This window comes from Aethalodelphis obliquidens, unplaced genomic scaffold (assembly GCF_003676395.1).
Source record: "Aethalodelphis obliquidens isolate GAN/ISIS:26980383/991018 unplaced genomic scaffold, ASM367639v1 scaffold87, whole genome shotgun sequence".
NCBI classification, from domain to species: domain Eukaryota; kingdom Metazoa; phylum Chordata; class Mammalia; order Artiodactyla; family Delphinidae; genus Aethalodelphis; species Aethalodelphis obliquidens.
The window spans coordinates 2,242,709-2,257,410 of NW_020838031.1; the positions used below are offsets into that span (position 1 = coordinate 2,242,709).

A 14,702-nucleotide genomic window follows, 5' to 3' on the forward strand; every position below is an offset into this window, starting at 1 on the left:
AAAACGGGAGTGGTAGTGCCGTGGTAGGAGAAGACAGATGATTGTTGAAGCAAGGTGATGAATACGTGGAAGGGGGTGAGGTATCCTGTGCTCTCCAGACTTTTGTGTGCGCTTGAAAATTTTCATAATAAGAGTAAACAGACCAAAACAAATAATGAGCCTTTCTGGCTCCACATTTTAAAAAGAATAGCAGGATGTACTTTTCATGATTGTAATTTATTTTGATTTTCCAGATAGATCCCACCTCTCATCCTATCCATCAGCTTCTCTAGACATTAGCAGGGAACATTCCCTTTGACAAGACTTGCCAGTCCCAGTGGTAGGGAGTATATTGTTTTGGATTCTATACCTACATTTTAAAAATGTCACCAGTTTCCTATTTGGAGTAACTTGAATGCAAGTGTCTTATCTTAAGGTGTTGCTTTCCTCTGTCCCACTCCTTTTTTTTTTTTTTTTTTTTCCCGGTAGGCTTGCCATTTCTTTTTTTTCATTTTCATACACCTTTATTGGAGTATAATTGCTTTACAATGTTGTGTTAGTTTCTGCTGTATAACGAAGTGAATCAGCTATATGTATACACACATCCCCATATCCCCTCCCTCTGGAGCCTCCCTCCCACCCTCCCTATCCCATCCCTCTAGGTGGTCACGAAGCACTGAGCTGATCTCCTTTTTAAGGACTCTTAGGGGTTAGCATTATCTCCGAGGAGAAAATAGCCTTGGGAGGAACAGCCTACACCCTGGTGTATAAAGGCAACGGGCTGCAGGAAGGAAAGACGTGGCAGGGTGAAGAGTGTTTACTGAGGTTCGTGGTTAGGGTTATCAGGGTCTTAAGGAGAAAAAAAGAGAAATGAATCATCATCATTTGATCATGGTATTCACAGCCAGAGGGAGGGACAATGGGAAAAAGAGAAACACAAAGAAACCGTCAAAATAAAACTGGGATGTACGAGGGCAGGAGGAGGGAGAAAGTCTGAGAAATGGGGGGGGGGGGATGTAATCGCACCGATACTGGCCACAAACACAAAAATTTGCCCATTCCTGGTTTACATTAAAAATGAATATGTATGCACATGTATTTGTCGGCTGTGTCCCGACTAGGCAGGTGATGAGGCGCTCCTTTAAGAACCTTGAAGAGCCAAAGTTGCACTCAGACCGCCCACCTGGATCTGAGCCCAACCCTGGACCTGAGAACCGAATGGCCGACTGCGGCCGTGGCTGTTGCCTCCGCCCTGGAAGAGCTTGCAGGTCGATTTTTGCCAGCGGGTCGAGAGGGAGCCCCGGAGTCCTCCAGCCCGTGCTCTTAGCGCTCAGCCCCGGCCTGGACCGCCCGGTCGGAGCCGGCCCGAGCTGCAGGGCCGCCCTCCGCCGCACGGGGGCAGCAGCACCTGCAGCGCGGCGGCGGCGGCGGCGGCCGTCCCGGCGCCCCTCTTGGCGGCGGCGGGCGGAGGCCGGCCCGCGGCGCGCTCGCTGATTGGCCGCGGCGCGGGCTCTGCCATGTTGGCGGAAGCGGCGCCTTCTGTACCTTGGCTGCGGCCGCCGATTCCGTGCGCGCAGCGTCCTGCTTCCTCGCCTCGTCCGGGTCTCGGTGCTGAGAGGCGGCGGCGGCCGGCGGGATGGAGAAAAGTAAAATGAACCTACCTAAGGGGCCGGACACGCTCTGCTTCGACAAGGACGAGTTCATGAAGGTGCGCGCTGGGGCTCCGCTTCCCGAGCCGGTGGCGGGGGGCCTGCCCTCCTTTCGCTCCGGGGCCTCCTCGGGCCGCGCCCGCTCCGGGCCGGCCCCCGGCGGGACCTCGCTGCTCCTCGCAGTGGGTCTCTTGGCCTCAGGTGTGGCCGGGGCAGCCTGGAGAAAGCACCACTGTGAAAGCGTGCGTAGTGAGCGAAAAGGCCTCGAAGTTGTGTGCAAGTGGTTTTGAGCTAAGTATAATAAGCCCCTGTTATTACCCGACCCCGTTAGCATGCAGTGCAGTAGGATTGCCAGTCCCCTGGCCAGACAGAAGCTTGTTGACCAGCGCCTTGCACCTAAAAACTCAGTACTAATGCATTGACCAAATCTCTGAACCCACGCCCATACCGAGGGATTAGGTGGGGGGAAAAGGCACTAAATCGAAAGTTTTTCCTTAACGTTCATTTAAAGCTTCTGAATGAGATATTTAAAAGATGAGAATCTTCTCATTTTGTTGCGATACAACAAAGCAAGCTATTCTTCTTCTAAAGTTGCCCTACTGCTCCTTTATAAGGTGACCTCGAAGTTGGTCTGCAGGTCATTGTAGGACATAAACTTACATAAGCAGAATAGCAATATAAACCGAAAACGTTTTATGGATAATAAAGGTTCATCAGGCACAGCCTTGAAAATATCCAAGATTTGAATCAGAGCTAGGAGGAACTTTGCATACCTATTTGGTGTAACCTTCTCGGTCTGTACTTCAACTACCAAGAAACATATTTATGTTTTGTATCTAAGGATTGGGGGTTTTGATACCACTAAGTGGCTGTTTTCAGTGTTAAAAAGGTAAACGTTTTGGCTCAGTAGACGCTAAACTTTTAAGGAAGTGAGTGTAAGTCCCTTACTGTTCTTTTTTGATGACTTTAAGTCATACTATGCTTTTTCTTATTTTAGGTTCATCAGTCTCTCTCTCTTTTTGATATTTGCATTCAGATCACATCTCTGGTTTTTAAAAGTATTTATATCTCTTTTCTTTATGGCTGAGTAATATTCCATTGTATATATGTACCACACTTTCTTTATCCATTCCTGTGTTGATGGACATTTAGGTTGCTTCCATGTCCTGGCTATTGTAAATAGTGCTGCAGTGAACATTGGGGTGCACATAACTTTTCAAATTATGGTTTTCTTCAGATACATGCCCAGGAGTGGGATTGCTGGATCATGTAGTAGTTCTATATTCAGCTTTTTAAGGCGCCTCTATACTGTTCCTAAAAAAGAACGAAATAATGCCATTTGTAGCAACATGGATGGACCTAGAGATTATCATGCTAAGTGAAGTAAGTCAGACAGAGAAACACAAATATCATATGATATCACTTATATGTGGAATCTAATTTTAAAAAATGATACAAATGAACTTATTTACAAAACAGAAACACACTCACAGATCTTAAAAGCATACTTATGGTTACCAAAGGGGAAACGTGCCGGGGAAGTGATAAGATGGGAGATTGGGATTGACATATACTTACTACTGTGTATAAAATAGGTAACTAATAAGGACCTACTGTATAGCACAGGGAACTCTACTCAATATTCTGTAATAAACTATATGGGAAAAGAATCCAAAAGAGTGGATATAAGTATAACTGATTCACTTTGCTGTACACCTGAAACTAACACAACATTGTAAGTCAACTATACTCCAATAAAAAGTTTTTTTTGTTTGTTTTTTTTTTTTGTTTTTGCGGTACGCGGACCTCTCACTGTTGTGGCCTCTCCCGTTGCGGAGTACAGGCTCTGGATGCGCAGGCTCAGCGGCCATGGCCCACGGGCCCAGCCGCTCCGCGGCATGTGGGATCCTCCCGCAACGGGGCACGAACCCGTGTCCCCTGCATCGGCAGGCGGACTTTCAACCACTGCGCCACCAGGGGAGCCCCAAAAGTTTTTTTTTTTAATGTGGTGAAAAACAGTATTTCCATTTGGATTCTCTCCAGTGTGGCCATATCATTTTTAGTATGCGGGGCTGTCTAGACCCAGGAATAACGTACTCTTGTTCTCGTACGGTGGTGTTTCTGCTAAACCACGGCAAGGAAGAGCATAACTTGTCAGGGATGTGTGAAAGGGACCGCGGAGTGAACTTGCTGATCCAGGAACGCTTTGTTCCACCCCCTGGCTGAGAGCTGCCCTGGAGCGAGGGTAGAAAGAAAGACCATGATGAGAAGAGGCGCACTGGAAGAAGAAAAGGCACAAGCAGAGATCAGGGGCTTTGTTCTGACTTCTGATTTCAGGAGTCTCAGAATACAGAAAACGTAACTTGTCCAACTTTTGCCTTCTTCAAGGCTTCCTTCAGGCTCAGTACCAGCATTCTTTCGGACTTGCGAGCCCCACCATGTTTCCTGCTCTGAGATGGCAGAATGCCTTTGGCAAGAGCAGCTGCAGAAAGCAGAAAGCAGAAACCTCAAAATATAAGTTCTAAAGTAGAACCTGCAGTAAGGAGAGGGCAAACTGGGAAGGTGGCTGGAATGGCCCTATTCTTTCACGGCTCCTAAGCCTCTGAACGTGCCCTACAGTTTGTAGTGCTAATAAATGTGACCACTTCACACGTAGAAGAAAAATACCTAGGACAGCTATCCTGAGTTAAATGTTGATTTTCTAGGTGAGACCTGGAGATAAAGATTATTTGCAATTTGTGTTTCCTTCAAAGAGACATTTTATAAGTTTTAGTTCCATGGCAGAAATGGTGGGTGGAGAGCTTGCTGTCGGGGTTATATTTCTACCTCTATGTCTCATTCAGCACATTTTGTAATTTGTTCCTGTGGGAAAGTTAGGGAATATCCTATTTGCATTAGGAGAGTTGAGATTACTTGAAATCCAGTCGTTGGGTTGGAAACTGTGTCATTAGTCTGCCAGACATGACGAGGGCCTGTTAGGACAGTGGTAGCAGTTGCTCACTTAATAAACAGTCATTCATTGATCACCTGCTTTGTGTCAACCAGCAGTCTAGACGGGATAGTACAAGGGTACATAAGATATGGTTTGGGCTGTTGAGTATGGTCACAGGAAGACCACTGTGTGTGCTGAGAAACTGGACCTAGTCCAGAGAGGCTGGAAGGCTGGCCAGGAGTGAGACCGCAAAGGTAGGAGGGCAGCTGGGAGGGTTGCAAGTTGGACGGGCCCCTGTGTGCTACACTGAGGGCCTTGTGCCTGATGAGCTGCCTTCACGGTTAAAGAAGATGACGTGGGCATGTCTGTTGCATTGGAGCAGCATTAGAGGGCGCTGTGCCACTGGTTCCTTCAGGTTGATATCGGGTTCCAGCTCAAGGGAAAATTGTGTTGGATTTGAACTGATGAGCTAATATTTTGATACGGACCGTTCTTGCACATGTGTTTCAGTCCTAACTCAGTGTCTTAGTGGTACCTCAGACCTTTAGGAAAGTATTTAATAAATTCTTAATAAATAGCAAACTACCTTTCTGAACACAGAAAAAAGAGGCTACTAAAAAGTTATTTCAGTGGTCCTTGTGAGATCTAATGAGAAAGAGGAGGGGACAGATTTGTGGAAGATGGAGGTGATCAAAAGACAGGAGTGGAAGATGGAAGAATCACTTGGGGCAGAGGTGGTGGTGACATCATACCGTTAGCTTCGTCACCTTGCAGAAATCTTTAGCGCGCATTGATACCCAGCTATCAGATGAAATAGGACCTAAGATCTTGGTATCAGGGAGAGAAAGCGGCCTGCTAACAAAGATAAATTAGATCCCTTTACCTAGGAGTGCTGTTGGGATCGTAGCTTTCCCCTTCTAGCCCAGCTAGAAGTACGACTTCGCTTCCTGTTTTATAGCAAAAATAGTGCCATCGAATGGGAACTCCTTCATCTTGCTGACGATGACGGCTCATTCTTGTATTTGTGCCCGTTCTCTTTCTCCTCCTCGCCTGTTACGTAGAGGGGTTTTCCTTCCTTCCTTCCTTCCGCCCGTGCTTGGAGCCCAGGCCCTCCTGCACTCTCCCCACTGGCTTTCAAACACTCTTGCTTTGGTCTCTTCCCCTTGACCCTCCTGCCTCTAGTCTGTCCTGTCACACTCGTCCACATTACAGCCAGATGGTCCAGTTGTTGTTACTTCCTTCTGCGCTTTTTGGCCATTTGTGTGTCGTCTTTGGAGAAGTGTCTGTTCAGACCCTTCGCTCATTTTTTAATTGGGCTGTTTGTCTTTTTATTGTTGAGTTGTAAGAGTTTTCGTATATTCTGGATATTAGACCCTCATCACATATATGACTTGCAGATATCTTCTCCCATTCAGTGGGTTGTCTTTTCACTTTTTTAATAGTGTCTTTTGACACATAAAAGTTCTTATTTTGATCGCGTTCAATTTTTCTATTATCTTGATGCTTTTTGTGTCATATCTAAGAAATGACTGTCTAATTCAAGGTCACACGGACTTTCACCTGTTTTCTTCTAAGAGTTTTATAGTTTTAGCTCTTCTGTTGAAGTCTTTTGATCTATCTTGACTTAAATTTTCGTTTATGGTGTGAGGTTGGTGTCCAAATTCATTCTCTTCCGTGTAGATATTCTCTTGTCTTAACGTGAGTTGTTGAAGAGACTCTTCTTTCCCCATTGAATGGTCTTGGCGCCCTTGTAAGAAATCAGTTGACTATAAATGTATGGGTTTTAAGTTCTTTCTTTTTAAATGTTTAGGAAATCTACAGTGTAAAGTAAAACTATTTCTGAGAAGTGAAATGTGGCAGTTGTTACATACCACTGAGTTTGGGGTTGTTTGCTGTCATAGCAGAAGCTTCCTAATCCAGTATTCACAGACGTTCTAAGTAATTTAGTCTTGTGCAATGCAACGCTTGTTTAAGAACAAATATGTAAATGGCAAGTTGAGCGCTAATATCACCTAATAGCATTTGTTTGTGAGAGTTGAGTTATGTGATTTAGAATGTCACCGTGAAGTTCATACCTGAACTTCATCCATCTGAATTTCATACCTTCAAGGATTATGTACCTGAGGCAAGCAGAGTGCTCTGCACAGTCCTACAGCTGGTTAATAGCAAGGCCAGGATGTCAGGCTGAGGCCTGCCCACACGTTCTTGCTGCGATTGCTGTGTAACTATGAATGTAAGGTGTTACCTGGGGTCGTCTCAAGCAGCAAGATGTCTGGGCTAATTCTGGCTCTAGGTAAAGAAGCAGATGGTTTTCACTGAGTGGCTGTGAAATTACAGTTTGGTAAGAAATCCTCTTATCTGACACTATCAGAGCAGGTGTCTGGGTGATTAATTAAGAAAGTCAGTTTTTACAAGTACTCAAGGGATGGTGCTCGAGTCCTTAACGTTTTATTTTCAGTCATACATGTGTACATTTATTCTGCATTGATGTGACGCCAAGCTCTTCTCTCTGAAAATTCGTCTGCTGATTCGATTTCTAGATTGTCCTTTAAGTCGGTGAGAACCCTAAGGCATCTGCAAGGAATCTGGTATAGGATCCTTCAAGATTTGTGTGACCCTCCTTCCAGCTGCCCTACCTGGTTCATGGTCATGTGATACATAATTGAGGAAAAATTGTCTTATCAATTTCTCAGCGTCGAGTCTTCACAGAGCATCATAGTTTTCATGAGAACAGTTATCTTCTTGCACTTATATTTTGTTGGTTTATATAATGTTTAATAAAATTCTGTAATTTTGATGATAAGTACAAGTGACCTTAACAAGTTCGGGAATCATCACATCTGATTCTTGATGACTAAACAGCTCAGCTAGTAGCAGAGTCATAGGTGCAATGGACAGTAACCTGCTGGCTGTATGCATGTCTGCCTACCAGGGGCATCAGAATGTTACAAAGGGAGATGGCATAGCGAACCTGTGAGACCAGTACTTGGAAGTTGGTTTTGAAAGATTCTGAACATCTGTTCAGTGGAATACTCACATCCATATAAAATGTCAGTACAAGTTTATATGTATTATGGAAAGACATGGGAGTTATATCTCTATATGGGGAAAAGTAGCTTAGAAAAGGCTTATTAAGAGTGTGTGTGTGAACACAGGAAGAGGTCTGGGGTTTCGCTGAAGATGGTGACGTATGAGGATCCTGAACTCACCTCCTCGCATGGACACACGAAATCGACAGCTACTTAATGGAACAACCTCCTCTGAGAAAACCCCCCAAAACTAGCTGAGCAACTCCTGCACATCTGGCAAACAAGAAAAAACCCACATCAGAGTGGGTAGGAGAGGCTGAGACACAGTCTCACCATACACCCCTCTGCCAGTGTGGTGACCCACAATCAGGGGGAACTCCCATCCCAGGCTGCTCCCCGAGGAGCAAAGGGTGTGAACCCCACCCCTGGCACCCCTACTTTCAAGACTTGCACCTGGGAGATGAGCCCCCAAAACATCTAGCTTTGAAAGTCGATGGAGCTGGCATCTGGAAGACCCATGAGGCTACAGTGACCTGAGAAACAGTTCTTGAAGGGGCAGCATGAACTTACCCTCCCCAGGGCCTGACACAGACACAGCAACTGAAAAGGGCCCAGACTTGCTGTGAAAGAGGCTTGTTTATCTTAAAGCATCGGCCTGAGGGGCAGGCTTCTAACCTCGCCCACATCTGGGGGCTTGGAGGCCAGCGGGGCCATCTGTGCTCTCTCCTTGCTCCGCTCAACAGTATCTCCTGGAAAGGAACGTGTGTACTTGGTCTGGCGCCCTGATTTTTGCAGCTGCTGCCTGGGGACACCTCTTAGGTCACCTGGCTCTGGTGGCCAGTGAGGTTTACACTTGTAGGTCCCCAGTGTTCATTGCAGTATTATTTGCAATAGTCAAGATGTGGAAGCAGCCTAAGTGTCCATGGATGGATGAATGGATAAAGAAACTGATACACACACCACACACTGGGATGTTATTCAGCCACGAAAAAGAAAGAACTCTTGCCCTCTGTGGTGGCAACGCGGATGGACCTTGAGGGCGTTAGTGCTCAGTGACATAAGTTAGAGAAAAGATGATCATGGTCTCACTTGCGTGTGGGATCTAAAAAGCAAAGCAAGAAAAAATGGACCCACAGGTACTGTTCACATGGGTGGTTACCAGAGGCAGCCGGTGGGGAGTGGGCAAAATGGGCGAAGGGGGGCAGATGGTACAGACTTGCAGTTAATTAGGTAAGTAAGCCTGGGCATGTGGTGTACAGCATGGTGACTGTCGTTAATACCGTGTTGTGTATTTGAAAGTTGAAGGGAGTGAACCTTTTTTTTTTTTCAGTCTGTTTAGAAAAGTCATTAAACAAAAACAACTACGATAAACAGCAACAAATCCTAGGCAGCGGAGAGTTGGTACAATTATTATCACCCAAAGTGCATAATTTACATTAAGATTCATTCCTGGTGTTGTACATTCTATGAGTTTTGACAAATGGATAGTGACCTGTATGTACAGTCACAGTGTTGTATGTAATAGCCCTAAAGCCCCTCTGTGCTCTGCCTGTCCATCCTTTTCTCCCTCCAACCCCAGGCAGCCGCTCATCTTTTTACTGCGTCCATAGTCTTGCCTTTTCCAGAATGCCATATAGTTGGAATCCTATAGGATATACCCTTTCCAGATTAGCTTTTTTTCACTTTGTAATCTTAAAAGTTCTCATAGCGAGAAAAGGAAATGTGTAATGGTGTGTGATGGATTTTAACTAGACTTACTGTGGTGATCATTTTATAATAGATACAAATGTGGAATCATTATGTTGTGCACCTAAAAGCCATATAATGTTATATGTCAACTGTATCTCAATTTAAAATATAATTTATATTTTAAAGAGAAAGTCAAAAAAATTCTGGAAGGATGTGAATCATGATGTTAAATAGTGAGAAAAACATTAATAGTGCCTATCTGTAGAGCATCAGGACTGAGTGATTTTTTTTTTTTTTTACTCTCTGTCTTTTGTGTCATTATAGCCCACCCTCCTTCTCCTCGGGTTCCACATCTGTGGATTCGACCAACCATGCATCAGAAATATTTGGAAAAAAAAAGTCCAGAAAGTTTCAAAATGCAAAACTTGAATTTGCTGAATTGGCAACTGTTTACCTAGTATTAACATTGTATTTACAATTATCTGCATAACATTTACATCTTATTAGGTATTATGTAATCTAGAGATGATTTAAAGTATACGCAAATACTGCGCCATTTTATATTAGGGACTTGGGCATCCCCAGATTTTGGTGTCCTAGGGGGTCCTGGAACCAGGCCCCCATGGATGCTGCGGGATGGCTGTATTTCTTTGTTGGTTGAAAGTTTCACAGAGAACATTTGTTACTTTTAAAACTAAGGGAAAAGGAACAATTTCTGTTTTGTGAGGAGCCTATTTAACGTGTGTAGTTAAAAAAAATTAAATCCCTTGTAGAATGTAGGCGACAGGAGAGAATGCTCTTGGTCAGGGGCCACCCTCTTGGCGCCTTGATAGTGCACAAGCACCTTTATGTCACGTGTACTGAAAAGGACTTTCTCCCAACGGCAGTAGCCTTTCAAATCAGTAGAATGGCGTTTATCTCTTATTCTTTCTCTCCTTTTATTTCTGTGTGTAAAATGTGATATCGTTGCAGTAATTCTTTTTTCTGGTTTTATTTTCAGGAAGACTTCGATGTCGATCACTTTGTGTCCGACTGTCGGAAGCGGGTCCAGCTGGAAGCACTGAGAGATGACCTGGAGCTCTACTATAAGCTGCTTAAAACGGCCATGGTCGAGCTCATCAACAAGGACTATGCAGACTTCGTCAACCTGTCAACGAACCTGGTAAACTTTAAATCCAGAGTTCCTACCAGTCAGTGTATTTATATACGTACTACACACTCTCTTTCTCACTCATGTTTATTCTTAAAAGTGCTGAGTGTTTTTAGAAACCTTTTAGTTGATTTTTCCCCCAGAAACTTGGAGAGATTACTAATCTTATTAATAAAAGAACTAAACTTTCTTGATACACTTTTTTTGTTTTGAGTTTAGTTTGATTATATTTTGAATGACTTATTAAGAAGTAGTGAAAAGTAAAGGATAACCATCTCAAGAGTGGTTGTTTTTGTTAGTTGCTAAGTGATTACCATGAAATCTCACTGGTTTAGACTAATTTGCTAGAGCAGATACCAACTATTCTTAAGGAAGTGCTTAATTTACTTTCAGGTACTGTGCTAGCCAGACATAGGTTGAGGAAACGTTGGCCAATATTGACCTTTAGGTGGCCTGGTTTTATAAAAACATAGGAATGGTTTGTGAGAAGCGCATCAGTTACTTGGAAAAGTTGTTTAGAAATGCTTGAGTTTTAATACTGGGAAAAGTCTTCTTGTTCATACTTTATTTTGTTGTTAAATCTGTTTATCCAGAGAAGTATAGAAAGTCGCCATCTCCATGGGAATTTCAGGAAGCATTAAGAATAACGAGCTGTGTTTGCTTTTGGGAAGTACACCAGTAAGATAAATGCTCCAGTAGGATTAGAAACCCTGAAAATTTTATTTCCATTCTATTTAATTTGTATTTTTCTCAAAGGCTCTAATAATACTTAGGAGAGATATAGCTCATCAGACTTTCACATCAGCTGGCTGAACATCATAAGTACAGAGATAGCTATTTTTCCTGTTAAAGTTTTTTTAATTCATTTAAAATTTCATCCAGAGGCAAACTGTACACGAGGAATCTTTGATTTATTACGACTTTCCCTATTTGCATAGTTTCATGTATATCAACAGATTTTTTCACTTTCTGTGAGCAATATTTGTGGTAAGATAGCATTTCTGTTATTTATCTAGTTATTAGCAATATGTGATTGTACGGAAAGAATAACCTAAGTCTAGTACTGCTTTGCTCGTTAAACAGAAGCTTCACTGTCACTCCTGACTCTGACGTGCTTGTGCCAACATGATTTTGCCTTTAGGTTGGCATGGACAGAGCCCTCAGCCAGCTTTCTGTGCCTTTGGGACAGTTACGGGAAGAGGTTCTGGTAAGTCCCCAGGTGCCGGTAAACAGTCTATATGTATAAACCACGTTACGCTCGTTTGCCTTCTCCAAGAAGAACTCCTTTAATGTGTTAGGTTGTTGTGGTGGTGGTTTAATGGTCCATGATTATAGTACTCACCTTCAAAACTGGTGAAGATGATTCTCTACTTTTTGCATGTGATATTACAGACTAAAAACGTGTTTGGTTTGAAGACGACAGATCGTCAAAGAGTAGACACTTTTAAATGTCAGGGCGGAAAAGAAGGGTATTTCAAAATTTAACTTGTTAATACCACCTCCCCCATCTGTAAGTGGTCTCCAACTTAGAACTGGCTGACGTATAGTTTAAAATTTGTAATTTTACAAGTGTTTTCCCAGACAGTGTTTTACATGTGGTTAGGTTCCTGGACCAGTCTACAAAAGCTGTTCAACCCCTGTATGTAACTGAAGGATAATATAAATATCATGTAACGCCTAGTTTCTGGGAGAAACTCTCTCCCGTGGGAATGGGAGTGTAAGCCTTGAGGACAGGGACCCCATCTGGATGAACAGTGGAGCGGGAGTTTTGGCATCACCTCTGACAGGAGACCGTGTGGCCTGCCCTCCCCTCACCCACTCATCTGTGCTAGGCACCCCGGCCTCCATTGTCCCTTAGTTGTGATGCACTGCACCATCGCTTCCTGTGTGTGTCACCACTGGACCACGCCAGACCAAGTGGCCTCATGCACCTTGCCCCCGAGACAGCGCCTGGCACGTGCGAGGCTCTCAGTAGGTAACGTAGGTAAAGAGGCCCTGCCTGGAGAGAACTGAAGGAAGTGCAGGGTAATGGGAGTGTCAGAGCTGAGAAGTCCCGAGGAGGGGAGGGGTAGGCGGGAAAGACTTCATAAGAGAGATAAGTGTTGAGCTGTGCCTTGAACTAGCAGATGTGTTTGAAAGTGTATGTTTTTGAATTTTACAAAAGCTCATTACAGTGCTTTTCCTTGGAGTGGAAGGAAAGGGGTTTGTGGCCCGCTGCTGGGCTGCGCGGCAGCTTCTGCGTGGCTCTCCTGCCTCCTCCTCGGTGCTCCCTCACCTCCCAGCCTCGTGGCTGGCGTCTCCTGGGCCTCAGCCTGTGGTAACCTCCCACTCTTCTCTGTGCGCTCTCTCCGCTCTGCTGACCTGTGCTTTGAACTTCCTGGGTTGCTCTCACGCCTCCGGGCTCTAGTCCAGCCCTGCCACCTGCCCGTACCACGTCGCCTCCCTTATTCTGCAGCTGTCTTTATAGCCACCTTTCTCCTCACCAGCCACAGACCTCACCTGCCTTTTTGACCTCAACTCACAACGCTGCTCTGAGATTCTATGATCATTGAGGGATAAGACTGTTTCTGTCTAATTCATCATTGTAGCCTCACTGGCTACCACGGTAGCTGACATTTAATAGACATTTCATAATGTTTATTGAATGAATGAATTCACCTCTCTATAAAGCTTTTGTGATTTATGTAGTTTATTCTGATCGTTTCCATTACCTTCATTTTGGCCTCAATTCTTCATACTTGGCTTAATTTATTAGCTTCTGGACATGTTTCTCCACCTATGACCTCTGGCTTTTCCTGGCCATTCTGTTCCTTACTTCTTGATTCCTGCCATCCCCCAAGCAGCATTTCATCAGGAAATATCAGTGCTTCGGGATTCTCTAGTTCCCTAAAATGTGTAGAATCTAAAGTCCTCCTAAATCAACCCCTCCCTGTTTATTTCTACTCCTGCAAAATGAAGCCTGCAGTGCACCCGGGTGCATGCCTCACCCACCCTGAGTGTGCGCCGTCAGTTGTGTCTTCCCACCTTTGTCTTCTGATAACCTCCTCTCCACCATCGTCAGCTTCCACAGGTTCTCAGGGTCAGACTCAAGTCCCATCCCCTGTGCCAGACTCTCCTATCCTTTGATTCAGATGATTTCTTGAACGACATTGACGGTACATGTATTATTATTCCTTCGGCCGTTAATCCTCCATAACCTTGGCTTTATATGTCATTTTGCCCCCAAACCATGAGTGCCCTCGACAGCAGTTGTATCTGATATTATGTATTTTTGTCAATATCTGCATAATACCGGCCCGAAGATAAAATTAAGTTCTGTGGAATTTAATTAAATGTGTAAGTTTCGTAATGTCACAAAACAGTTTCTGCTGTATGTTTTCTTTATTCTTTTAAAGAGTCTTAGGTCATCTGTCAGTGAAGGAATTCGGGCAGTAGATGAACGAATGTCTAGACAAGAGGACATTAGGAAAAAAAAGGTAGGTTGCACATGGCTTCATGGTAGCACCTTGGAGTTAACGGCACTTACGCGCATGTGGTCTGATTTATTTCTCTTGGTACCTTGGCAGAGAGGAAGTGTGGGGTCTCTCCTTATTTTTGGGCATCAGTGTTCAGCAAAGTTCGCGAGGGGTCGAGCCAGAGCTGGAGCCCAGGTCTTCTCACTCCTGGGCTGATTAAGGTCCTGTTAATAAGAGAGGTGTGCTAAAGTAACTAATAAAAGAAAAAGACAAAGAAAATCGCGTATTCTTCTCATGCGTTAAGTTATTCATGACGGCATTAAAACTTTTAAAGAAAACTGTAGATTTCTTATGCTGCATGCCAGCTAAAAGCCCTTCCCTCATGTCTTCTCACACTTTTCAGTACTATGAAAGTGGTTTTTCTCAAAGCCTTTTTCTATGTATCTATATATACTTACGCTTATAATGTCATGTCAACTGTTTGAAATAGTAAGACAGAATTTTAGATGTACCCAAGTGGTCACAAAATTAACATTCCTCAATTTTTCCAAAAGAAGAAACAGTAATAACTGGTATTCGTGAAACACTTTACAGTTTAACAGGCATATAACTAATTTCTCAGCACCCCTATAAAGAAAATATTAAAATTTTAGACATTAGGGAGTAAGTGGGCTTTCTAAGACCGACTCTTCCAATGTTCTGCTGCAGGTTGAAAAACTAGTGTGTTGCTCTCATTCTGCCACGTTTATTTCTTCTTTTGTTTCCACTTGTTAACTGTACCTCTGCATGCACTGCTTTTACATTTTACTGGTCCTGTGT

The 14,702-nt window shown here is 44.0% G+C and overlaps 1 protein-coding gene across 8 annotated transcripts in view; it reads left to right on the plus strand.

The window, feature by feature from the left end:
- Nucleotides 1-1,472: 1,472 nt before the first annotated feature.
- Nucleotides 1,473-14,702, plus strand: part of COG2 (component of oligomeric golgi complex 2) — a 43,467-nt gene continuing 30,237 nt past the window's right edge. For 5 of the 8 annotated variants that reach the window (XM_027094111.1, XM_027094109.1, XM_027094110.1 and 2 more), the window contains exons 1-4: nt 1,473-1,687; nt 10,279-10,440; nt 11,570-11,635; nt 13,824-13,904. In XM_027094111.1, the coding sequence (XP_026949912.1) occupies nt 1,616-1,687; nt 10,279-10,440; nt 11,570-11,635; nt 13,824-13,904 (381 nt within the window). In that variant the 5' untranslated portion in view covers nt 1,473-1,615. Of the gene's footprint in view, nt 1,688-10,278; nt 10,441-11,569; nt 13,584-13,823; nt 13,905-14,702 lie in introns of those variants that run through there. The other 3 variants (XM_027094116.1, XM_027094114.1, XM_027094115.1) reach the window with 2 other exon arrangements.